The sequence below is a fragment of the Scyliorhinus canicula genome, chromosome 8, assembly GCF_902713615.1.
Source record: "Scyliorhinus canicula chromosome 8, sScyCan1.1, whole genome shotgun sequence".
NCBI lineage: Eukaryota > Metazoa > Chordata > Chondrichthyes > Carcharhiniformes > Scyliorhinidae > Scyliorhinus > Scyliorhinus canicula.
The window spans coordinates 39426387-39453720 of NC_052153.1; the positions used below are offsets into that span (position 1 = coordinate 39426387).

The window sequence follows — 27334 nt, forward strand, 5'->3', positions numbered from 1 at the left end:
CTGCAAAGTGCCTTGGAACTACATTAAAGGTGCTGTATGAATACAAGTTGTTGCTGTAACATAGACTGTCCCCAAATAAGCTCTGCAAACCTAGCACTTCTGTCTTAGCTGAATTCCATTGGCTACCCTGAATGACCGGGCATTGTTTTTCCTAACCTTGATCTTGTTTTCAAAGCACTCAGTCACCTAGCTCCACCTGCAATCTTTGGGTTCTCATTAAATGTAACTCAGAACAGTAACCTAACTTAATGTGTTTGATTGTAGATCGTCGGTTTGAGTTGTTTGGTGGGACAGAACTTGAGTACTGCAGAAAAAGAGGCATTCTGTCAAAGCTTTTTGTCTTGCACTCATCAGGACACTCAAAAACATAAGATGATGAGTGCAAGACAAAAAGTTTCAACGGTTCCAGCATGATGGTAGATATGTAAGCCACCTGTCCCAAAGACTGCAGATTGTATTATTAAGCAGCACGCTCCTCCCACTATCGAAATGAGCATATTACAGACCAACCCATGCCTGAAAATCTCAAAACATGGTGTCCAACGTTAGATGTGATTCCGCGATTAGAATATTTGCTAAATAATCCACAATATGCTAAGAATTACACTGACCATCAATTTATGAGTGTCAGTCAGGCTGGCAGCATGGTGTACTTGCATGTACTGGAAGCTACATATATTAATAAACAAGGCCCTGTTCTTTGCCATCAGAACGAACATGTAAACACATTGTGACCGTTTCAGTTAAACAAAACAAGTGGCTGCCATTTGCTGATTCATTCCTCAGGGCAATGCCTTGACTAATCAGGATCAAGCTGCCTGGTTTTAATTTCAAACAGTGCTTGGCTGTTATCTGTCAGTCGCCATCAACTGGTGCATTCTCCATGGCACTGTCTCCACAAACAGAGTCCATTTGCCTGACAATCCTTTCTCATACAGCATAAACTATTGTTTTCCCCTTATACTGATATTCTTGCAAAGTGTCCTGATGAGTGCAAGATGAAAAGCTTTGACATGTCCCTTTTTTCAGAAATTATCCATTGAACAACAGAAGGAGAGACCAAAGCAATCTTTCTCCCTCTGACCAGCAACTGCTATTCAAACGGCTTTAATCAGAAGCAAAGGTTAGGGGTAGATTTTAAGGCTGGGGTGTCGCTAAAATGGGGTGGAGGGAGGTGGGCTCGATTCTTTTGGTGCTCCAGACTCATTCCTGACACTATTAGCTGAACTCACCGCAAAATATACACAGCGATCCACTGCTCCCAGACGAGTCTTACTTTAGGTTCAGAAGCTATGGCCCGATGATGTCATTTCAACTTAAGGAATTGGGAGGCCCCTGCAAGACCAAATCTGGTGACAGTCCACTGAATGTTCAGGAGAGACCAGGATTAGTCTCTTTATTGAGAGTCCCTAGTGTTCTAGGAGGAGTAGGAAGTATCTGCTTCCTAACACCACGCCCTTAATATTGATGTTAAAAATAGGAGGCAGTGGACAAGGGGGAACTGCTAGATGGTGAATATGATGCTAGATTCAGCAAAGCTATTGGGTGGGGGAGTGTTAAAACAGCCACAGGTAACTGGAAAACCTATTAATATCAATATAAAATAATACAATAATGATTCCCAGTGGAAAAGCGCATGTCATGTGATCAGCACTTGATGATGATAATTTGGAAGTTCTGATGCAGGAGGTACATCAAAGGAGAGTAGGCTTATCTGGGGCTGAAGAGGCAGCTGCAATAGGCTGGAATAAATCTGAAAAAGGATTTCTACAATAATAAGGTGGTAAACAGTACCCAACATAGATTCAGAAGGGAAAGATCATGCCAGACCAACCATCTCGACATCATGGAGGAAGTAACTTTTGGAATAAACTGGGAAGCGCTCCAGGATACTAATATCTAAATATCCATTCACCATTTGGCAAATTCCCTCATGAAAATCTGTCAGTCAAACTAGATTCTTGACTCAAGAGTATGCCCTTGGGAATGGATCAGAATCTGGAGGTTTGATAAGGTCCCTCATGGCAGGCTGGTGCAAAAGATTAAATCACATGGGGTCAGGGGTGAACTAACTGGATGGATTCAGAACTGGCTTGGCTATAGAGGACAGAGAGTAGCAGTGGAAGGGTGCTTTTCCAAATGGATGTCTGTACCTAGTGGTGTTCCGCAGGGATCAGTACTGGAACCTCTGCTCTTTGTAATATATATAAATAACTTGGAAGAAAATGTAGTGATTCTGATTAGCACGTTTGCGGATGATACTAAGATTGCAGGAGTTGCGGATAGTGATGAAGATTGTCAGAGAATACAACAGGGTATAGATTGGCTGCAAAATTGGGCAGAGAAATAGCAGGTGGAATTTAATCCGGACAAATGAGAGGTGATGCATTTTGGTAGATCCAATTCAGGTGGGAGCTATAAAATAAATGGCAGAACCATCAGGAGCATAGAGATACAGAGATCTGGGTGTGCAGGTTCACAGATCCATAAAAGTGGCAGAACAGGTGGAAATTGTGGTAAAGAAAGCATATGACATGTTTGCCTTCATAGGACGGGATATCGAGTATAAAAGTTCGAAAATTATGTTACAATTATATAGAACGTTGGTTGGGCCACATTTTGAATAAGGTGTCCAATTCTGGTCACTGCATACCAGAAGGACACAGAGAGTACAGAAAAGGTTTACCAGGATGTTGCCTGGTATGGAGGGTATTAGCTATGAGGAGAGATTGAATAAACTGGGATTGTTCTCCCTCGAGAGATGGAGGCTGAGGGGCAACCTGAAAGAAGTTTATAAAATTATTAGGGCTGTAGTTGGTGTGAAAAGTTGGAGGCTTTTTCCCAGGGCGGGAATGACAATCACAAGGTGGCACAAGTTCAAGGTGAGGGGTGGAAGGTTCAGTGGAGATGTGCGGTGGAAGTTATTTTTACACAGAGGGTGGTGGTGGCCTGGAATGCACTGCCAAGTGAGGTGGTTGAGGCAGATATGTTTGTGACCTTTACGACTCATCTGTATCGGCACGTGAACAGGTGCGGTATAGAAGGATGCAGGCGGTTGGTCTAAATAGGACACGTGATCGGCGCAAGCTTGGAGGGTCGAAGGGCCTGTACCTGTGCTGTATTGTTCTTTGGTCTTGTTCTTTGTTCTTGGAGCATGGGGCTAGGGGTTGCACTGAGTGGAGTGTGCCAGGGGTCAATGCTGGGGCCACTTCTCACTTGCCTCAACAATGTGAGTTCAAAATCTTTTTCAAAGTGGCAAAGTCTTTTTTCTAACAGGGAGCAGAATGCAAATGGACACCTTGTAAAGTACAATGAGCTGGACAAAATAAACACCTAGCCATATCAATGGCATGGTAGCACAGTGGTTAGCACTGTTGCTTCACAGCGTCAGGGTCCCAGATTCGATTCCCAGCTTGGGACAATGTTTGTGCGGAGTCTCCACGTTCACCCCCTGTCTGTGTGGGTTTCCTCCGTGTGCTCCAGTTTCCTCCCACAAGTCCCAAAAGACGTACTGTTTGGTAATTTGCATGTTCTGAATTCTCCTTCCGTATACACGAACAGGCGCCAGAACGTGGCGACTGGGGGCTCTTCACGGTAACTTCATTGCAGTGTTAATGTAAGCCTACTTGTGACAATAAAGATTATTATTTTTATTATTATTATGGCAGATGAAATCTAATGTGTCAAGTGCAAGAGACTGTATGACGGAAGCAAAAAATGATCAACACATACTTCATGAAATGTCCTAACCGAGCTACGGATCATATTGAGAGAACGAGCAGTCTCTTCAACCCAGGTAAGCTCACCCTCTTGTAACGGGACCTCTTGAGCTCTGAGCATCAAGAGAAGCAATGTTGCTCATACTTCACAGGTTTATGTTGCAAACCATATAACTGGTCCCTTACTACAAAGCAGGTGATGTCTCACGTTCCAGGTTCCTGCTCTTGTCTTATCTCCAGTGCGATGTCAGGAGATGTTATGCAGATGGAAGTAGGCAGACTTGGTGAGTGAAGGCTCCACTCCAATAAAACTATCCAGAAAATGAGTGAATGGTTGAAATTCTGTGCATCTAGGTGCCAGCCTAGATTCCAGCTACTCTGCTGAGTTTCAGTCAGATTTAGTCTCTTTTTTCTGCCCTCAGCGTGGCAGACTGCAGCTCTGCAATGCAGTTGCTTCACGCAGTCCCAAGCTGTTTGGTTAAGAGTGCTGCACGCAATATGCCAACAAGAATTTTGATTGGAAAATTTGGCAAAGTCGCTTCTATGAGCTGCTGGCACTGATGACTTGTCACCAAGAGCCAGCCTAACTCAATTTTTGGAAAATGAGTGATTAAGTTTTGGAAAAGCTGGGGGCATTTTCTGCTTCATGCTGCTGGCAATAGGTATGATATATGGATACAATTCTCCATCATAAATAAATCTGGGTCAATAAGGTTGATTTCCATTGATCCCCCTGGTGTTAACAGAACAGTAACTGCCTCAAAATCGGGCTTGTTGGCAATGGATCGAGTGCTGGGATGTCCAGAACATCATCTTGTTAAAGGGCTCGATTGTTGGAAGGGGTCAGTGCCCTGTACCTTGCGTCCTTCTCATTTTGACTAAATCATAGAACATAGAATCGTGACAGTGCAACAAAGGCCATTTGCAACGACTGTCTGAAATAGCACTCACAGGCACATACCCCCAACCTACCCTCACCCAATTTTTGGACACTAAGGGTCAATTTAGCATGGTGAATCCACCTAACCTGCACATCTTTGGATGTGTAGGTCTACAGGTGATGGAACGGAAGAGGCCCAAAGTCATGAATTTATTGCTGATTGAGTTTGACGAGACATTCTAAATTCAAGGGGAAAAGTCTTATCATTAAATCTAACAATTGTCCAATGCAGACAAAAATAAATCCTTTGGGGTGACATTATACTGTCTTTCAACCCAAAGGGTATTTATGCAGTTGTATCAATTTTCAATGCATTGTGATTGCTGATTTCATTTGTGCCTTTGGTCAATGTAAACACAAATGTTTCTTTAATATTGAACGTCCTCCAAGACACTAATTTGGATTAATTTGGATTAAGGTTTCGCCAAAGGTAGTTATTTACAAAAGTTGTTGGTTTGTTTTATTAAAGCAGGATGGGTGGAGATGTGCGCAGGTACAACATTATTCCTTTGAATTTTTGAAAGAAACAAGAGATGATTAATGTTTTTGGCAGATTGTGGAGGCAGTGAGTGCGGCATCCATAGGGAGTCTGGTGACTTTGGTGGTTGGGCTTCACTTTAGTCACACAAATGAGTGTTCACAATCTGGGGAGTCAGGAAATCCAGAGCAGCCACTCAAAAGGCAGCTTGACGCTCAAAATGCACTTTTGAAAGGTGGTCAGCAGACAGTGGGTGAGGGAGGTAGTGGGCAGCATGACATTGAGCAGAGCACTCTCATTTCTAGTACAATTATGGAGATGCTCAGGAACACTGAGATTAGGAAATAGGTCCTTTTTCTTTCAAGTGGGCCACAGGTACCCCAACAAATTACAAGCAACATTGGGGAGAAGTGGCTCGACATGTTGGTGCCAGAAGAATAGCTCATAGAATCATAGAATGGTTACAGCACAGAAAGAGGCCATTCCGCCGATCCTGGTCCTCTGAAGGAGCAATTCAAATAGTGCACGCTCCTGCCTTTTTCCTGTAGCCCTGCAAGGTTTTCCTTTTCAGATTGACTTTCCTTTTGAAAGTTTCAATTTCACCTGCCTCCACCACAATCTCAGGCAGTGCATTCCAGATGCTAACTGCTCACTGCATGAAAATGTTTTTCTTCATGTCGTCTTTGCCAACTGTCTTAAATCTGGCATCCAGTTCTCAATCCTTCCAACAATGGGAACAGTTTCTCCTTAACTACTCTGTCCAGACACCTCACAGTTTTGGATACCTCGATCAAATTTAGGACGACTGCAACGTCGGAAGACGTTTAATTAGACAATAAAGTAAACCTTTGAGTACATAGAACATAGAACAGTACAGCACAGAACAGGCCCTTCGGCCCTCAATGTTGTGCCGAGCCATGATCACCCTACTCAAACCCACGTATCCACCCTATACCCGTAACCCAACAACCCCCCCTTAACCTTACTTTTATTAGCACACTACGGGCAATTTAGCATGGCCAATCCACCTAACCCGCACATCTTTGGACTGTGGGAGGAAACCGGAGCACCCGGAGGAAACCCACGCACACAGGGGGAGGACGTGCAGACTCCACACAGACAGTGACCCAGCCGTAGTTATTAAGGTAAGAGATTCCACTTACCTTTCTTCCTCCCCACACCATACTTTAGACTTAGCACATACAATCCTACAAGGACCTCTCCTCTAATCACAATGAGACACTTCCTGCTTCTTTCTTTAATGCGTTCAAAAACCTTTGCTACCATCACAATTAACTTGCCCATTTTATTCAGCTTTCCTGCTTTACTAATTCAAATATTTGCAAAACACTTCAATAGGGCAGACTTTAACCCACCACAATCCTCATTGTAGAAGAAGCTGGCACAGAATGAAAAGGAAATCTAAAGAACAGGAGGAGGTCCCATTCTGTTACAAACTCTGGCATCAATGGAGGCATTTGTCATCAACTTTGTTGACAGACGGAGAACACACATTGGAGATGGTGAGGTTATTTAGTCATTCCCTGGCTTTTCTGTTTCCACTTAAGTCTCTAGTTCACAAACACAGCATGGCAACCTGGTGCTTCATTAGATTGCCATTTGTCAACGAAATGCTTATGCTCCCAAGCACGTACCATAACTCACTCTTACCTTTCCAAGCATCGTAAGAAGTCTTACAACACTGGGTTAAAGTCCAACAGGTTTGTTTCGAATCACTAGCTTTCGGAGCAAAGCTCTTTCATTATTCACTTGATGAAGGAACAGTGATCCGAAAAATGGTGATTCAAAACAAACCTGTTGGACTTTAACCTGGTGATGTAAGACTTCTTACTGTGTCCACCCCAGTCCAATGCCGGCATCTCCACACCATGGTTTCCAATCACCAACATAGGAATTAACAAGCTTCTGTGCTAATAGCCTGTGTGTTACAATGGCTTGTGAGGTGATTCACAGAGCTCAAAACTGGTGTATCCCTGGAAACATCTATTTAGAGAGCGGTTTTGTGGCTTTGTTTGGTTGACATGACCAGATTGACAAGCTTTGGGGAACCAGTCTTTAGGAACAAAATGTGATTGGTGTATAATCAATTGCTGATGATTTAGATTGTCCACCAGGGTGAGCTACTGCAACATGTTGGAAAGTGTGCAGGAGTCCATTGCCAACACACTCACACTCTGCCATCAATCTTGGGAGTATGCAACCATCTCAATAGACATTAAAACTGGAATACTTGCGGGTATCTGTGGGACCAGTTGGTGCATATTTAAAGGATGTTCAAACTGGGACCATACAGGTTTTTGACTCCATAATCTCAGAACGGCTCAGAGCTGTAATTGGTTCACAAATATTCTACAGCCTGCTCACCTGTTGACCCCGAGCATTGAGCCTCAGACTGATAGTAGAGGTAGTTGTGCAATGAATAGAATGCGTTGCCTTTCTCTCAAGGAAAGATTCCTTTGTCAGCAAAATAACCAATGCTTAACTTTGCACCAAAGAAGCCAGTTGTGCTGGTCTCCCAACAGCCATCAAGTTACTGTAGCTAGATTCTCCCAGGCCCAAGACCGTTGACCACAAACATCTCAAGAACCCCTAACACTGTCACTTGAGCCTTCCACTGCTCTCACTGAAGCCATTCTATCTGCGAGGCAATGGCCAGAAATTGTCCCATGTTAAGAAAAGTCAGCCCTTGAGATTACAAAGAACTACAGGCATTTGAATTATCTCTGCAAACTATCAGCAAAACCTCTCCTCATAACATTATTTGACTCCATATTTATATACATTTATGAAGCCCTTTTGTTCAGCAGTGCACTATTCCATTTTTGGACGGCTGGTATTTTAATTCCAATGAGATTATTTTGGTATGTTCTTTTTAATAAAGATTCCTGATGATAGGTAAATCCCTGGTTAATTGAGAAAATAAATGAGAGATATTGTCACATCCACTTGTGATATTTGTGTTGGAGCAGCAACGCTTTAAAAGGTCCAAAAACTTTAAAGGTTTGAGAGAGCATAGAGTGCTGGCATGTAGAGTGGTGTAATCCCAGGCTGAATGCGTGCAGAATGAAAATGTTACTTGGTCACATTCACACATGAACAAATGTCAGCTCATGCGGAATTACACTTTTACAGGCGATAAGGATAGACATAAAATCCAGAACAAAGTCTGAGCCTGCAAAGGTTTAATTGTGGCTTGGTTTGATTGAACAGTCAAAGTACATTGTTATTGTGATAATGTCAGCTCGTCTCTGTAGAGAAGACAGTGACTGGACCAAATGTGCATACATATTCATACCCTGTCAATGCTGGCAAGATCTAAAATCAGGTGATTTGTTGCCACAATCTTTAAGTAAAATTCTTGAAGGACTAGAATGCTAATCAATAAATTCGGCCTCAAGGGTAGTTTAGGTATGTGCTTTTATGTTCCTGCCAGGTGATAAATATTAACGTGAGCTCATCCAAAACTCAGCTGTTTGTATCCAAACTCGCACCAAATCTTGCTCACGCATGACACCTGTCCTCATGTACCTGGCCTGACAACATTTCAGTTTAACATTCTCATCTTTAGATTTGAATACTAGCGTGGCTTTGCCACTCTCCATCTCTGAAACCTTCTCAAGCCCTGCAATCCTACAAGATCTTTACGATTCTTCAAATCTGGCCTTTTATGCATTCCCCATTTTAACCGCTCCACCATGGCTCGTGATGTCGTGAACTGCCGAGGCACAATACTATGGAATTTTGTCCATAAATCTCTGTACTCTCTACTGGCCCCTTCTCCATTAAGTCATTCCTTAAAATCACTCCCATTAACCAAGCTTTTTGTCACCTGGCCTAATATCTATTTATGCGGATCATTGTCAAATTTCTGTTTGATAATATCCTGTGAAGTGGCTTTAAAAGCTTTTTTTTACTTCAGGCATAATATCAATGCAAGCTGTTGTTTTTGCATGTGAAGTTTTAATATTCGCCAATTCGCAATCAACGTTATATTACAAAACATGAGAAGCTTTAGTTGGGTAAACTATTGACCACCGAAGACGAACCCTAACTTTATCATCCATAAAAGCAAATTACTATAGATGCTGGAATCTGAAACAAAAACAGAAAATACTGGACAATCTCAGCAGGCCTGTCAACATCTGTGGAGAGAAAAGGGAGCTAACGTTTTGAGTCTGGATGAGTCTTTGTCAAAGCTATAGAGAACTGGAGATGGGGTCAGATTTATACTGTGGTGAGGGGGTGGTGCGCAGAGCGGTGGGGTTTGACAGGGAACCAGAACAGGTGGGGCTGCTCGGTAGCATAGTGGTTACCACTGTGGCTTCACAGCGCCTGGGTCCCAGGTTCAATTGCTGGCTTGGGTCACTGTCTGTGCTGAGACTGCATGTTCTCCCCGAGTCTGCAAGGGTTTCCTCTGGATGCTCTGGTTTCCTCCCACAAGTCCCGAAAGATGTGCCATTAGGTAATTTGGACATTCTGAATTCTCTCTCAGTGTACCCGAACAGGCGCCGGAATGTGGCGACAGGGGCTTTTCACAGTAACTTCATTGCAGTGTTAATGTAAACCTACTTGCAAAAATAAAGATTATTATTATTGTTATAGATAGACAAAGATGTTGAGGACAGAAGATGTAAATGGGGTGATTAAGGCTAAGAAGGGTGCTGATAGTGGCTCATAAAGAGATTAAAATGTGTGAATGGTAGAACAGGTTTTACACCCTCTGTGAATGCATGGTAAGATGTCGTGGGAAGAGGGTGAGCTGTTGGAGGTGATGGAGGAGTGGACCAGGGTATCCTGGAGGGAACGGACCCGGAGAAATGCTGACAGGAAGATGTGTTTGATGATGGCATCATGCTGGATTGGTGAAATGGTGGGGGATGATTCTTTGAATGAGGCTGGTGGGGTGAAAGGTGAGGACAAGGGGGATCATATCCTGGTTCTCGGAGGGCGGAGAGGGTGTGAGGGCAGAGGTGCGGGAGATGGGTCATGCATGGTTGAGAGTCCTGTCGACCATAGTGGGTGCAAAACCACGATTTAGGAAGAATGAAGACATGTCAGCAGCACTGTTTTGGAAAGTGGCATCATCATAATAGATGCAGCGGAGGCAAAGGAACTGGGAGAATGGGATGGAGTCCTTACAGGATGTGGGGTGTAAAGAGCTGTCATCAAGGTAGCTGTGGGAGTCAGTGAGCTCGTGATGGATATTAGTGGACAGTCTATCCCCAGATGTTGAGATCGAAAAGTCAAAGAAGGGAAGGGAAGTGTCGGAGATGGACCATGTGAAGGTGACAGAGGGGTGGAAATTGGAAACAAAATTAAGACATTTTTCCAGGTCCAGTTGGGAACATGGAGCAGCATCAAAAGAGTTGTAGGATGGGGCTGGAGTAGGATGGGAACAAGGAATGCTCCACATACCCCATAAAGGGACAGGAAAAACTGGGACCCATGCGGGTACCCGTAACACACCTTTGGTTTGGAGGAAATGAGACACGTTAAAGGAGAAATTGTTCAGTGAGAGGACAAATTCAGCCTGACAGAGAGTGGTGGTGGATGGGGATTGTTTGGGCCTCTGTTCGAGGAAGAAACAGAGAGCCCTCAAACCATCCTGGTGGGGAATGGAGGTACAGAGGGATTGGGCATCCATGGTAAAGAGGAAGTGGTTAGGTCCAGGGAACTGGAAGTTATTGACATGCTAGGGCATTGGAGGAATCATGAACATAGGTGGGAAGTGACTGGACAAGAGGAGAGGGTATTAAGTCAGATAGGAAAAAATGAGTTTGACAGGGCAGGAACAGGCTGACACGATGGGCCGACTGGGACAGTCCTGTTTGTAGATTTTAGGGAGGAGGTAGAAGTGGGCTGCCCCACTTGGGAGATTATGGGTTTGGATCCCATGGAGGGAAGATCTCCAGAGGAGATGAGGTCAGTGACAGTCCTGCCTGGAAACAATGGCTTGGTGCTTGGTGGTGGTGTCATGGCCTGGGGGAGGTAGGAAGAAGTGTCTGAGAGTTGGCGTTCAGCCGTTGTGAGGTAGAGTCCAACCTCATAGTCTCCCAACCCTGGACAGCCTGCTTCAGACTTGCTGAGATTGTCCAGTATTTTCTGTTTTTGTTTCGAACTTCATTATTTCTTTATCATCGCTGGGCCAAAATCTTGGAACTCCTTCCCTTACAGCACTGCGGGCATACCTTTACCACACGAAGATGGTCCATCACCACCTTCACAAAGGCAATTATGGATGCACATTAAACGCTGGCCTTGCTAATGATGTCCCAATTCAGGGAATGTATAAAGAAAAACTGAAGCCAGTAACTTTACATTTGTATGAGGAATATATAAATTACTGCAGGTGCACCTTAATCCAAAAAGAGTCAACAGGGATTATAAGCAGCAAAGATCGAGACATTTTCTTTCCTACCCAAGCTCTGCCTGACAGAGTTAATATCCTCAACTCAATTTTTGTGTGTGGGAAAACAGTGATTTGCCTGTTGATATACCACTATAATTTTCCAAAATCTTTTTTGATGTCCGTTATACAGCCTGTGTTACATTACTTATTAGTCAAGCTACAAACAAAGGCAACACAGACCAAATATAGTTTCACATACCCTTGTTGTATAAGCAGCTTCTGGGTCATCTTCAAGTATCCGGGAAAGGCCAAAATCAGAAACCTTACTGACCAGGTTACTGTTGACTAAGATATTTCGAGCAGCCAGATCTCGGTGGACATAGCCCATGTCTGAAAGATACCTCATTCCAGAGGCAATTCCTCTCAGCATTCCCACTAGCTGGATTACTGTAAAGTGGCCATCATTTTTCTACAGGAGAGTTAAAGAATTGATCATTTGGTATCTTTACTATTAAATAATATTTTCATAAAAGAATGACCAAAGACTAGACTTTTTAGTTGTAATTACTTTGAGATGTGATTCGAAGAAAGAGGTCCATTTTAAATGTCTCTATTAAAATATCAAACACAGCACTACTGGACAGACATATTACGCTTTCATTTGTGAATATCACCTAATTATTAAGAGTGGACGTGCACCCGCAGAAGCTGGTTGGCTGCATGTCCTTTCGATCATGGGATATTGTGGACTGAGGGAAGTAGAAAGTTTCTGGAAGAAACTAAATAGGGCATCGGCACAATTCGGTAACATTTGAAAGAAAAGGATGAAATAGATCTGGTTAATTTACAAAATTAGTGCTGTGGTTTTTCCACTCTGGTCAGAGGGCACTAACATACATCAAAAGGCTTTTGCCTTTGAAGTACAAAAATCCTTGCATCAAAATAAACAGGACTTTATAATTTTTTGAGATATCAAATTCAAAGCGACCTAACCACTAAAGAACATTGCACAGGCCCATTCAGGTATCAGCCACCTAGACCTGATTCAGCACTTTTAAAGATGAAATGGGGTGAGGGACAAATTAAAGTTACCAAAATATCACTTTGTCCAATCAATTTTGCAGTTCTGAAATATACACACACACACACATAGAAATGTTGTAGTCTGTTGCAGTTTCCTCACTTGTGGGGACGGGATTGCAGCTATGTGTTTTGCGAACAAGTTTGGATGTCACCACTTCCCAGTGGCAGGAAACAGGGCGTCGGATGTAAAAATCCCCCCCAGTGAAACACTTGGCTGTTTCAATATACATGCATTCAAACCCGGAGAACTAGCAAAAGCCCACTAAGGCTTCAAGAAAGTAAGCACAACCCCCAAAAACAGATACCACAAGGACAGCCCTGATTTAATAACCACATCAAAACATGCAATTTATCCAGACTTTGTCATTTCAGTTGCAGGCATACCCAACAGTCCTTCACTTTGGAGACAAAAAACACAATGACATGAAAGCCGGAACGAGAAAATCCAAATGTTGAAAGCACAAGATAATGGGGTATTTGTGTGTGTGTGTGTGTGGGGGGGGGGAGAGAGCGAGGGCTCTGGAGGTAGGCTCCTCTGTGAGAAATTAGATTTTGACAATAATAGTGATGCAAAATTATTTTCATTTTAAATCTTTCTCTCCTTCACAATTAATGGATTTTCACGCTAAAGAAAGGAAAAAACAAAGTGACCTTTGGATTTTCAACAGGCTAATCAGACAAACATTACCTCAATACTCATTCTCCCATTTCTAACCTCCCTCTGCCTCAGCTCTCAGCGACAATCTACCCAATCCAACTCATACCTTCAAGGGGCACTCTGTCCTCCTCCAGTCCTTCTATTTCATACCAGCGCTCCCCCTTTCCTCCTTCCATCTCAACCTAGAATCCTTCCATCTCAACCTAGAATCCTTCCTCCTCAATCTAAACTGGCACTCTACCCAAACAAGTTCAGTCGTACTACTTATTAACTATGCATTCAAGCTAGCACTCTGCTTTAATTTCTATTCTATGCTGTTAAAGATCAGCCACAGTCATATGGGCCAGACATGGGCAACAAAATAGCTTGTCTTTTCTGCCCCTTTTTGGGACATCTTTACTGAACTGGAGCCAGCGGCAACTTTCCAGCGGAATTGACAAACATTGTCAAAAGAGTAAGTTGCCACATTCCTCTATTAATTGGTGATTTTTCAATATGCGCTAGTGGGCTTTCCTCTGCCAGTATACACGCGACAGCATCCACCAGTCTGCTTTTCAAGATTTGGTTTGAAATAATTATAGTGTTTTCAATTTGTAGCTTAATTTCATTTAACATCATGAATGTCTTTAACAAAAATAGAAACCATTACCTTGTACCAATGATCGAATATTTGCTGAACATTTTTTTAAAAATTCTGATGCAATTTAAATATACATGTTAATACTGGGAGAGATTGCACAAAATGTTATCCATTATGGAGAGGTTTGTAACATCAGGACAGAATGGACAATTGGGCCCAGAGGTCAATGTGGCTGGTCCAATGATCTGGTTATTAATGTTAAGGACCAGAATAGTAGGAATGTTATGAATTGGGGCTGCTGCCACAGTGCTTGGTCTCCCATCCTGGAAAGCAAGGTTGCACACTAGGAACACTAACTTATAACCTGAATCCCACTGCACAGATTTTATAAAATTTAAAAGCATTTATATGTTATGAAAATATATCACTTCCTCTCCATTAATAATTCATAAGGAAACAATTAAAACATTAAATTGCACATTGATTTATTACTTGATTTCTGAAATGTCAAAAAACTCACCTTTAAAAAACTATCAAGAGAGCCATTCTCCATATATTCAGTCACTATCATGACTGGTTTGCCTAAAAATATATATAGAAAATACATTAAAGTTGCTATAGAAACATTAGGTACACAGAAAATGTGATTGGAGGAGCAAATGCTGAGAAACTTTCAGCATGTAGTCTATGTTTTCCATCTGTTAATTTTAATTGATAGAAAACTAGTTTCCCAAGATTCACTCCCTGTGAGTGGTGCACCCCATTGGGACCATCAGATCACAAATCAGGCCTATAATTTCACACAAAGGAAAGATATCACAACAGGAGTAATGCAGCCAAGTTTATCAATTTTTAAAATTATATTTTATTCCTTATTTTTTTCCCAAGTCCATCAATTTATTCAGATTATCCCATTGGTTTGTTATTAGTTTGCATTGATTCAGTAAATGTTTGTGAATTTAAGGATTGTATTGTTTTCATTAATTACATTTTATTGATATAATTGATCAGCATTCACCCTTTCTGTTCTCATCTACTTTATTTGCTAGAGTTCATAAAAGGAGGCAAATAAATGCTTTAAGAAGTCAATTATCCTTTCCACCACATTACCTGAGAATTGGTTTACGATTGGGTTCTGGAGTGTACCTTCATTCTAGCATTAACATTTAGGTCATTGAGCATACTGTAGCCCAATAGTTACGGCACTGAACGAGCAACTCAGAGAGACTGAGAATGCCACAATGACAAGTTGTGTGTTTTGATTCATAACTTGGGGAATCGCACTAGAAAATGACCATGTGGTTTGTTGGAAAAAAAATGATTCATTAATCCCCTTCAGGGAAGGGAGCCACTTACCCTGTTTACCTACATATGACTGAAATTCCACACTCCCTGGTTCACCTTTAATGCTTTCAACCTTCAAATAGATGGGCAATAGCAATGCTGATGAAGATCCCAATAATAAAAATAATGGCAGATTTACATTTGAATTGGTGTTTCCTGTGAGCGGCCATTATACTTAGGTCGCTGATGAAGTTTATCTACTCCTATACTTCACAATAAAAACATAATTCGTGTTTCCAGTAAATGAAAAATTAATTTGGCCAAACTAATTACTTTCCCAGATTAATGAGGCAAATATGAAGTACATGCCACTTAATTCCCCTTCGGCATTTCATATGAGTCTAAATGTCGCCTTCAGGTGAAGTAGAATTACAGGATTGGAGAATAATAAAACCTGGGATAGCAATTCACTTGACATTTTGAATATGAATGGAGGTATCATGCTTGGTACTTAGCATTTTGAAGTCATATGTTCTGTTGTTATTTTTACATTACCAAGAATTAAATAGCAAAATGTATGACAACTTGGGGAACATAGAAAAATAAATAGTTGGCACGTAAGCGTTTCTCTGTGGTACAGGGGCAGGAGCTAGGAGATGTAAAACTGAGACATTGGGCGCGATTCTACGCAAATGCGGCGAGTCGTAAAGGCTGCCGTGAAACTGGCCGTGTTTCATGGCAGCCTCCGCGCCCCCTCCCAGGACCCGATTCTCCCCCCCCCGGGGCGGGGCTAGCAACGGGGCCCCGTGAAGCACTGCATCGCGGGCTTAGTGACCGTCGCTAAGTGCGCGCGCCAAGCGCCACGCCGGCTGATGCGCACGATCACATCAGCCGCGCATGCGCGGGTTGGACGGCTCCAACCTGTGCATGCGCGGATTACGTCATCACGCAGACGCGTCAACATGCGCGGGCCGTCATGCCCCTCAGCCGCCCCGCGGACTGATCCTGCGGGGCGGCAGAAAAACAAATAGTGCGTGGGTCTCGGACCCGCTGCCCGCGATCGGTGCCCACCGATCGCAGGCCCATGCCACCCTTGGCACGGCCGTGGTGCAGCCGTGCCAATCGGTGCCATGGTTGCCCGGGACGGCACTTTGTGGCCGTTTTCACGAACGGTGAGAGCAGGTGTGATCGCGTTCGTGAAAACGGCCGTAAAGGCCTGGGAACTCGGCCCATCGGCCTGGGGAGAATCGCTGCTCGCCGTAAAAAACGGCGAGCAGCGATTCATGTCGTGGGGCGGCCGCGAAGGGGGGGGGGGGGAGAATAGCGGGAGGGCGCGAAAATTGTCGGGAAGGCCCTCCCGCTATTCTCCGACCCGTCGTGGGCAGTGGAGAATCGCGCCCATTGTATTGCTACTACTGGTGGGAGAGTGTAATTACAGTGCGACATGTTTAAATAGGTAGTTCCTAAAATAAATGTTGATGTAATAATTTCTAAAGTAAAGTTTCACAGTAAGTATACACAAATTTAAGATTTGAACATATAATGGGGCAATTACTTCAATAAAACAATTTACCTAGCCAGATCCACTTAATACATGTACATTTATTGCATGCCTTTATCTTCCTTTGCTCTTTTATATCACTGTAACCATAGCTATCTCAAGTTGGCAGTAGCAAATGTATTCATAGTAGTAATGACAAGCCTACTGTTTGAAGAGAAAATTGATTATTTCATCCTATCAACATTATGACACAATTTTAGTAATGTCAAAGACTTAAAAGCGATGTCCCGAAAGACGTGCTGTTAGGTAACTTGGACATTCTGAATTATCCCTCCGTGTACCCAAACAGGCGCCAGAATGTGGCGACGAGGATTTTTTTGTTTTTGGCAGTATCTTCATAGCAGTGTTAATGTAAACCTACTTGTGACAATAAAGATTATTATTGGGAGTGAGATGTTGTCCCAGAAAGCAAGAGAAAAGTCACAATAACTAAATTAATAGGTAATCAATTAATTGGTGGGAATTATATTCCTATTCTGCACTTCATTGCAGCTCAATTTGTTTGATTAGGCTTCAAAATTAATATAATGATATATTACAAAAAAAGAGTAATTATGTGTGTGATATATAGCAAAACAACATGGAATGTCATTAGAATTGTTATATTTTGAAAAATGCAGCCTGGGTAACATGTATGTTGCCTAAAGCAAATTTTTTCAATAATTAATTTTCCAAAAATAATGTACATGAAAACTCATGTCAACTATACTTTTGAGTTGACTAAACCACAGATAACAGACTATGATAGAAGTGATGAAGAGAGTCGTTATCCTTAACATTTAATTATGGATGAGCAACTTTTAGCGAGTCGTTTATTAATTGACTTACATCTAAATTTGTTTTAATGTTAATGTGCTTCACGACATAGTAACAATTTAGACTTTACTCTCCTTGGATCAAGTTTTAATAAATCTATCTCTCTGAATAAGCATATTAGGTATTAAGAATTTCACAATAACATTATTTAACATGTATGCAAAACTGGGAAGTGAATAAGCAAAGCTCGGTATTGTCTTTCTGAGAACATTCAAAACTATCGTATTTGATTGCAACACTGTCTCAGGTTCTGTGTGGAAGCAATTATTAAAGATGGTACAGCAGGTACTTGGAAAAATTCAAGGCAATCAGGCAGAGTCAACATAGCGAAAGGGAAATCATGTTTGACCAATTAATTGGAGTTCATTGAAGGAGTCACATGCTGTGGATAAAGGGGAACTATTGGATGTACTATACTTAGATTTCCAGACAACAGAGGGTGGTTGGAATCTGGAACAAAATTCCAGAGAGGGTGATGGAGGCAGGTTTGATCGAGGTATTCTAAAAAGAATTGGATTTCTATCTGAAAAGAAAGAATGTGTAAGGTTACAGGGGGAATGGGATTAAGTAGAATGTTCTTTCAGCAAGTCAGTGCAGACTTAATGGGCCGAACAGCCTCCTTTTATACTGTAAAGGTTCTGTGATAAAGTGCCACATCTAAAGTTATTGCAGAAACTAAAAGCTCATGATGTAAGGGGCAACATACTAGCATGGACAGAAGATCGGCAAGCTAACAGGAAATAGAAAGTTGGCATAAATCGATCTTATGTTGATTAGAAGGATGTAATGAGTGGTATGCACAAGCATCAGTGCTGGTGCCTCAACGTTTTACAACTTGCATAAATGACTTGGATAAAGGTAATAAAAGTCTAATATTTATTATTTTTTAAAAATAAATTTAGAGTGCCCAATTATTTTTTCCAATTAAGGGGCAATTTAGCATGGCCAATCCACCTATCCTGCACATCTTTTGGTTTGTGGGGGTTTGTGGGGGTGAAACCCACGCAAACACGGGGAGAATGTGCAAACTCCACACAGACAGTGACCCAGGGCCGGGATTCGAACCCAGGTCCTCAGCACCGTAGGCAGCAATGCTAACCACCGTGCCACCATGCTGCCCAGGTACTAAAAGTCTAATAAATAAAAACTGAAAATGCTGGAGAATCTCAGCAGGTCTAGCGGCATCTGTGGAGAGAGAAAAGAGTTAATGTGTTGAGCCTCTATGCCTCTTCCTCAGAGCTAAAGGTGGGGTTGTTAAATTTGCTGACACAAAGATAGGCAGAAAAGTAAGTTGTGAAGAGGAGAAAAGGAGGTTACAAAGAGACATGGATGGGTTAAGTGAGTGGGCAAAGATCTGGCAAATTGAGTGTAATGTGGACAAATGTGAAATTGTCCATTCTGGGCAGAAAGAATAAAAAACGTTTTAACTCAATGGTGAGAGATTGCAGAGGCCCGAGATTCAGAGTAGGTGCCCTGGTGAATGAATCACAAAGGGTCTACATACAAGGGCAAGTAATTAGGAAAGCTAATATAGGGCATGATTCAATAGACAAATGTTAAAGTCCGCTTTTGGCTGTGTTTTATCATAGAATTTAATCATAGAATTTACAGTGCAGAAGGAGGCCATTTGGCCCATCGAGTCTGCACCGGCTCTTGGAAAGAGCACCCTACCCAAGGTCAACACCTCCACCCTATCCCAATAACCCAGTAACCCCACCCAACACTAAGGGCAATTGTGGACACTAAGGGTAATTTATCATGGCCAATCCACCTAACCCGCACATCTTTGGACTGTGGGAGGAAACCGGAGTACCCGGAGGAAACCCACGCACACACTGGGAGGATGTGCAGACTCCGCACAGACAGTGACCCAAGCCGGAATCGAATCTGGGACCCTGGAGCTGTGAAGCAATTGTGCTAACCACAATGCTACCGTGCTGCCCTTTTGCGGGGTGTCTCTCGTTGTTTGCAGCGCTGAAAAACATCCCGGTTCAACAGCACTTTGCCGTTTGTTTTAGCCTCAGGGAATTTCTCCCTACTGAGGCGACATTTTAGTGATTTCCTCCTGGCGAACTGAGCTCCCCGCAGGTCAGGGTGTTATTTAAACCAGCAGCCTCGATCTTCTCCCCCACTCATGCCCCCCCCCCGGCTTTATTGCCATCCCTTTCATCCTGCAACCTTCCCGAGGCCCCTGGAACACCCCACTCTCGTCCTGGAACTGCCCCCATCCCACGAGCAAGACCTCCTTGGCCTGAATCCTGGCAGTGCCAGCCAGGCACCATGGAACCAGCTTGGAACCCTAGGAGTGCCCCGGAACCCTGGAAGTGCCACCAGGGTGGCACTGCAGGGGTATCCAGGTGGTACTACCAAGGTGCTCTGGTAGCAGTGCCATGATGTCCAAGTTCCAGGACAGTGCCAGGGTACCACTCTTCACTGTCCCAAAACAGCTGTGGTCTCTAATGGCCGACGAGAGCCCACGAGGTGCTGTCATGCATGGTTCCTGTTTCTGTCAAACATAGAACAGTACAGCACAGAACAGGCCCTTCGGCCCTCAATGTTGTGCCGAGCCATGATCACCCTACTCAAACCCACGTATCCACCCTATACCCGTAACCCAACACCCCCCCCCTTACTTTTATTAGGACACTACAGGCAATTTAGCATGGCCAATCCACCTAACCCGCACGTCTTTGGACTGTGGGAGGAAACCGGAGCACCCGGAGGAAACCCACGCACACAGGGGGAGGACGTGCAGACTCCACACAGACAGTGACCCAGCCGGGAATCGAACCTGGGACCCTGGAGCTGTGAAGCATTTATGCTAACCACCATGCTACCCTGCTGCCCCAATGTCAACCGGCAGGGTTTCGCAGGCACACTGATTGAAACCTTTAAAATTTTGAGGAATCTTGGCAGGGTGGACTTGGAGAGCATGGGCTGGATGCTCCGTTTTGCCGGCAGCCTGGCGGTTTTCTTACGGCGTGGGGCTGCCCCACAATGTCAAACCCCACTGACTGGCCGGCGAAACGGAGATTCCCGCCAGCGGGGTGAATCTGAAATGTGGCGCGGCGGGGCGGAGAATCCCACCCCATGTTTCCACCTCTGGGAGAATCCAAAACTCGGGGTCACTGTTTAAAAATGAGGGATCACTCATTTATTTATTTCAAACGTGACAAAATAATTGAAGACTGATGAGGAAAAGAAATTCTCTCAGGGGGTAATGAATGTTTGGAAATGTTTTCCTCAAAGGGCAGTACAAGCTGAGTCTGATTAATAAGGGGGTAAAAGGCTTCACTCAAAAGCAATTCTGGTCATCAAAGTTTCAGAACCATGGGGCGGGTTTCTTAATTTCTGACACTTAAGTGTTGACGCCAACGCAGAATACGTGAACTTGCACAAGAGCAAAACTGATGCTGAACCTGGACCGATTGGGCAGCATGGTAGCACAGTGGCTAGCATTGTGGCTTCACAGCAGCAGGGGTCCGGGTTCGATTCCCCGCTGGGTCACTGTCTGTGCGGAGTCTGCACGTTCTCCCCGTGTCTGCATGGGTTTCCTCCAGGTGCTCCGGTCTCCTCCCACAGTACAAAGACATGCAGATTATTTGGATTGGCCATGCTAAATTGCCCTTAGTGTCCAAAAAAGGGGTTAGGAGGGGTTACTGGGATAGGGTGGAAGTGACGGCTTAAGTGCGTCGGTGCAGACTCGATGGGCCGAATACAATAGATTGTATGTTCTAACTATGATTCAGTTACTGTGGAGGGGCTAGCACCAGCGCCATGTGGAACATAACTGGTTCCAATGAAAAATGGTGCGGGATTTGCCGGGTCCGTGATTGACACTCAGTCCGAATGAGGTGCTTCGAGAGGTTGGTCATGAAGCGCATCACCTCCATACTCCCAGAACACCTTGATCCACTGCAATTCGCATACCGCCGCAACCGGTCCACAGCAGACGCCATTTCCCTGGCCCTACACTCATCCCTACAGCATCAAGGACAACACGGACTCCTGCATCAGACTCCTATTTATTGACTACAGCTCCGCCTTCAACACCATAATCACAGCCAAGCTCATATCAAAGCTCCAAAACCTAGGATAAAAGCAAATTACTGCGGATACTGGAATCTGAAACGAAAGAGAAAATACTGGAAAATCTAAACAGGTCTGGCAGCATCTGTAGGGAGAGAAAAGAGCTAACGTTTCTCGTCCGATGACTCTTTGTCAAAGCTAACAGACAGAGAAAGTGGGAAGTATTTATACTGTGGAGTGAGAATGAAAGATGAGTCATAGCCACAGAAACCCAGGGAAACCAGTGCTAATGGCCACAGAAACCATTCCAGGTTAAGCAGCATTTCACTTGCATCTCTTCCAATTTGGTCTACTGCATTCGCTACTCCCAAAGTGGTCTCCTCTATATCGGAGAGACCAAATGCAGACTTGGTGATTGTTTTGCTGACCATCTTCGGTCTGTGCGCATTCAGAACCCTGACCTTCCTGTTGCTTGCCATTTTAACAATGCTGCTGCAATGTTTCAGTGAAGCACAACGCAAACTGTAGGAACAACATCTCATCTTCCGGTTAGGCACGCTACAGCCTTCCGGCCTGAACGTCGAATTCAACAACTTCAGATGATCAGCTCTACCCCACCTCGACCCATTTATTTTCATTTCTTTTTAACTGTCTTTTACCATTTCTTTCTTTCTTAATATATATTTAATTCCCCTCCACCCAATCTTATCCACCTTTCCTTCACCTTTCTCCTCCTTGCTTCCCGCTTCCCCTCCCCCCACGTCTACAGTTCATCCTCTGACGTTAGTTTCTCTGCTGTTTGACCTTTCACATCTTTTGTCCTCTATGGGGAATGCCATTAGCACTCTTTTCCCTTGGTTTCTGTGGCCATTCGCACCGGGTTTCCCTGGGTTTCTGTGACTATGACTCATCTTTCATTCTCACTCCACAGTATAAATACTTCCCACTTTCTCTGTCTGTTAGCTTTGACAAAGAGTCATCAGACACGAAACGTTAGCTCTTTTCTCTCCCTACAGATGCTGCCAGACCTGCTGAGATTTTCCAGCATTTCCTCTTTCGTTCCAAAACCTAGGACTTGGCTCCCCACTCTGCAACTGGATCCTCAACTTTTCTGACCCACAGACCACAATCAGTAAGAATGAACAACAACACCTCCTCCACAATAGTCCTCAATACCGGGACCTTGCAAGGCTGTGTATGTAGCCCCCTACTCTACTCCCTGTACACACACGACTGCGTGGCAAAATGTGGTTCCAACCCCATCTACACGTTTGCTGATGATAAGACCATTGTGGGCCGGATCTCGAATAACGACGAGTCAGAATACAGGAGGGAGATAGAGAACCTAGTGGAGTGGTGCAGCGACAACAATCTCTCCCTCAATGCCAGCAAAACTAAAGAGCTGGTTATTGACTTCAGGAAGCAAAGTACTGTACGCACCTCTCAGCATCAGCTGAGGTGGAGATGGTTAGCAGTTTCAAATTCCTAGGGGTGCACATCTCCAAATATCTGTCCTGCTCCACCCACGCTGACGCTACCACCAAGAAAGCACAACAGCGCCTATATTTCCTCAGGAAGCTAAGGAAATTCGGCATGTCCACATTAACTTTGACCAGCTTTTACAGATGCACCATATAAAGCATCCTATTTGGCTGCATCACAGCCTGGTATGACAACTGCTCGGCTCAGGACCGCAAGAAACTTCAGAGAGTTGTGAACACAGTTCAGTCCATCACACGAACCTGCCTCCCATCCATTGACTCCATTACACCTCCCGCTGCCTGGGGAAAGTGGGCAGCATAATCAAAGATCCCTCCCACCCGGCCTACTCACTCTTCCAACTTCTTCCATCGGGCAGGAGATACAGAAGTCTGAGAACACGCACAAACAGACTCAAAAACAGCTTCTTCCCCGCTGTTCCAGACTCCTAAATGACCCTCTTATGGGCCGACCACAATAACACTACACCCTGTATGTTACATTGTATATCTTCTGTTGCCCTATTATGCATTTTCTATTCTTCCCTTTTCTTCCCATGTACTTAACGATCTGTTGAGCTGGTTGCAGAAAAATACTTTTCACTGTACCTAGGTACATGTGACAATAAACAAATCCAATCCAATCCACTCAGGAGGCTGACAAGCTGCAGCCGCATATACACATTACAATCCCCACACACACCATCCCAGCCAACAAACTGGCCCTAGTTGTGCTGGAACATGCCCACACGGCTGATGGGCCAGATGGGGCCAGAGGACATTTGAGGGGGGTGGCCTAGAGGGACACCCATGCAACCTGTCGCCCTACATTCACAGTGGGCTATCAGTAGTGTGTGCAGTTGCATGAATGCATGAATCCATCCACCCTGACCCCACAGCCCACTTCTTGGCCACACCCCGCTACTCCCCCTGGCTCTGGCAGAAGCCCCCAAGCCAGCGGCACAACTGTCAGAAAACTATGGCTATTTGGACACTTTGCATAACCTCTCTATCTCCCTCAGCAGCCACGATGCCGGTTTTGCAATTTTTAAAAGTACAAGTGAACCGTACCGTCGGGAACTCGGACCATCAGAGGCGGTGCATCGAAGAGGCCCCAGAGAATACCGGATCAGGCCCGCTAATGATATGCAAACGGTGCCTCCTGTATGTGCGTTCCATACCGCATTGATGCCGCAGTCGAGTGACAGTGAATCGCGATTTGGCGTCAAATCGGCGCCTGTTGCAATTTTGTCGTTGGAACCTATTCTCTGCCCAATCACGATTTCAGCTTCAGCCAACGCTGAATCCCATCACATTTGAGGAAAAGATCTGAACCAATTAGAGTTCTTTGGAGAGGTAAGATATCCCCAATGGGAGAGGTCAGGTACCCAATTGGGTTTGTTAAGAGTTGACATGAATGTGTCCAAAAAGTGGAAAGGTGTGTGGGACTAGCAAGCTGTCAAATCATTTAAATCTTCTGTCCTTTATATAGAACATAGAACGATACAGCGCAGTACAGGCCCTTCGGCCCTCGATGTTGCACCGACATGGAAAAAATCTAAAGGCCATCGAACCTACACTATGCCCTTATCATCCATATGCTTATCCAATAAATTTTTAAATGCCCTCAATGTTGGCGAGTTCACTACTGTTGCAGGTAGGGCATTCCACGGCCTCACCACTCTTTGCGTAAAAAACCCACCTCTGACCTCTGTCCTATATCTATTACCCCTCAATTTAAGGCTATGTCCCCTCGTGCTAGCCACCTCCATCCGCGGGAGAAGGCTCTCGCTGTCCACCCTATCTAACCCTCTGATCATTTTGTATGCCTCTATTAAGTCACCTCTTAACCTTCTTCTCTCTAACGAAAACAACCTCAAGTCCATCAGCCTTTCCTCATAAGATTTTCCCTCCATACCAGGCAACATCTTGGTAAATCTCCTCTGCACCCGTTCCAAAGCTTCCACGTCCTTCCTATAATGAGGCAACCAGAACTGTACGCAATACTCCAAATGCGGCCGCACTAGAGTTTTGTACAACTGCAACATGACCTCATGGCTCCGGAACTCAATCCCTCTACCAATAAAGGCCAACACACCATAGGCCTTCTTCACAACCCTATCAACCTGGGTGGCAACTTTCAGGGATCTATGTACATGGACACCGAGATCCCTCTGCTCATCCACACTACCAAGAATTTTACCATTAGCCAAATATTCCGCATTCCTGTTATTCTTTCCAAAGTGAATCACCTCACACTTCTCCACATTAAACTCCATTTGCCACCTCTCAGCCCAGCTCTGCAGCTTATCTATGTCCCTCTGTAACCTGCAACATCCTTCCGCACTGTCTACAACTCCACCGACTTTAGTGTCGTCTGCAAATTTACTCACCCATCCTTCTGCGCCCTCCTCTAGGTAATTTATAAAAATGACAAACAGCAACGGCCCCAGAACAGATCCTTGTGGTACGCCACTCATAACTGAACTCCATTCTGAACATTTCCCATCAACTACCACTCTCTGTCTTCTTTCAACTAGCCAATTTCTGATCCACATCTCTAAATCACCCTCAATCCCCAGCCTCCGTATTTTCTGCAATAGCCGACCATGGGGAACCTTATCAAACGCTTTACTGAAATCCATATACACCACATCAACTGCTCTACCCTCGTCTACCTGTTCAGTCACCTTCTCAAAGAACTCGATAAGGTTTGTGAGGCATGACCTACCCTTCACAAAACCATGCTGACTGTCCCTAATCATATTATTCCTATCTAGATGATTATAAATCGTATCTTTTATAATCCTCTCCAAGACTTTACCCACCACAGACGTTAGGCTCACCGGCCTATAGTTACTGGGGTTATCTCTACTCCCCTTCTTGAACAAAGGGACCACATTTGCGATCCTCCAGTCCTCTGGCACTATTCCTGTAGCCAATGATGACCTAAAAATCAAAGCCAAAGGCTCAGCAATCTCTTCCCTGGCTTCCCAGAGAATCCTAGGATAAATCCCATCCGGCCCCGGGGACTTATCTATTTTCACCTTGTCCAGAATTGCCAACACTTCTTCCCTACACACCTCAATGCCATCTATTCTATTAGCCTGGGTCTCAGCATTCTCCTCCACAATATTATCTTTTTCTTGAGTGAATACTGACGAAAAGTATTCATTTAGTATCTCGCTTATCTCCTCAGCCTCCACACACAACTTCCCACCACTGTCCTTGACTGGCCCTACTCTTACCCTAGTCATTCTTTTATTCCTGATCATTCTTTTATTCCTGGGAAACAAACAGTAAGCCTGCAGTTGAAAAAACACATGCATGCAATTTCACTAGATTTTTTTTGGCATAAGCCTGGGTGCTTTCACTGTAGTATTACTTCTGTTTGACTGCTACTTGGGGGGCTGTAAATTGATTTAAAGCTCTAAGTGATTAGAAAGAGGGATATCTGACTTGTGGAGCCAAGAATACATATTTTTGTGTTTAGAATGGATTAAGTACTTGAAGGGATTTAATTGGAGTAAATGGGGTGTTGTCAATGAATATGTTTATTGAAATATAGTGAAGTCTGTAATAGATTCATAGAACTTATTTCATCTCACCATGGCTCCTGAGGTCTGCCCAACATGGGCACTGGATGATGTATAGAATGTAATGTTAAAAGTTGTTCGTTGGGTGGCATAGATGGGAATGAATTAGCATTAATTTGGTATTAAAGGGTCAGTAGGATGCATTGAATTCACAGGTTGGCATCCCATTGGTATAGAGGGTATGAGGGGCCATGGAGGGTAGTTAGAGGGGTATTTGTTAACATTGGGGTATTAGAGGTCATGGATGTGTGTAAAATGGAAATAGGATGGCATAGAGTGTGTGAGGGGCCGTTGGATGGAGGGGATATGAGGTGGCATGAGTTGGCATGAATGGACATTGTGTGTGAGGGGTGGGAGATGTTTTTGGTTGTACTGCTTTTTTTGGCAGTCCCAGAGCACCAAGACAGGCTTTGTAACCAGATGGCTTTGGTAGTTGCTCGCCCCTGTGGCTGCCTGCAAATTCTTTCCAGGGGTTGAGTGTCAAACTCCAGTTGTCACCCACCCCTCACCCCCAGAGTGAAAATCCGACCATTTGGAGTACTTTCTCCCAAGTCCGCTTTGCGGAGTCGAGAAATTGCTCAACGGCATCGAACATTTTTTTCATTATGATGCAGAATGGTAATGTCCTAAGACTGTAAGTCAAAGATCAGATACAGACAAAAGATTAGCCTGTGAAAAAAAATGAGTCATCAGTCACTGACATGTCCTCATCAGTTAACAAAATGCATAGAGCCGAAGCTAA

General features: G+C 44.0%; 1 protein-coding gene across 3 annotated transcripts in view; it reads right to left on the minus strand.

The window, feature by feature from the left end:
* LOC119970184 (ephrin type-A receptor 5-like) overlaps window positions 1–27334 on the minus strand; it is a 430626-nt gene that overhangs the window by 35782 nt on the left and 367510 nt on the right. For all 3 annotated transcript variants that reach the window (XM_038804402.1, XM_038804401.1, XM_038804403.1), the window contains exons 12-13: window positions 14349–14410; window positions 11767–11976 (exon numbers count right to left, since the gene is read on the minus strand). In XM_038804402.1, coding sequence (XP_038660330.1) covers window positions 11767–11976; window positions 14349–14410 — 272 coding nt within the window. The remainder of the gene's footprint in view (window positions 1–11766; window positions 11977–14348; window positions 14411–27334) is intronic.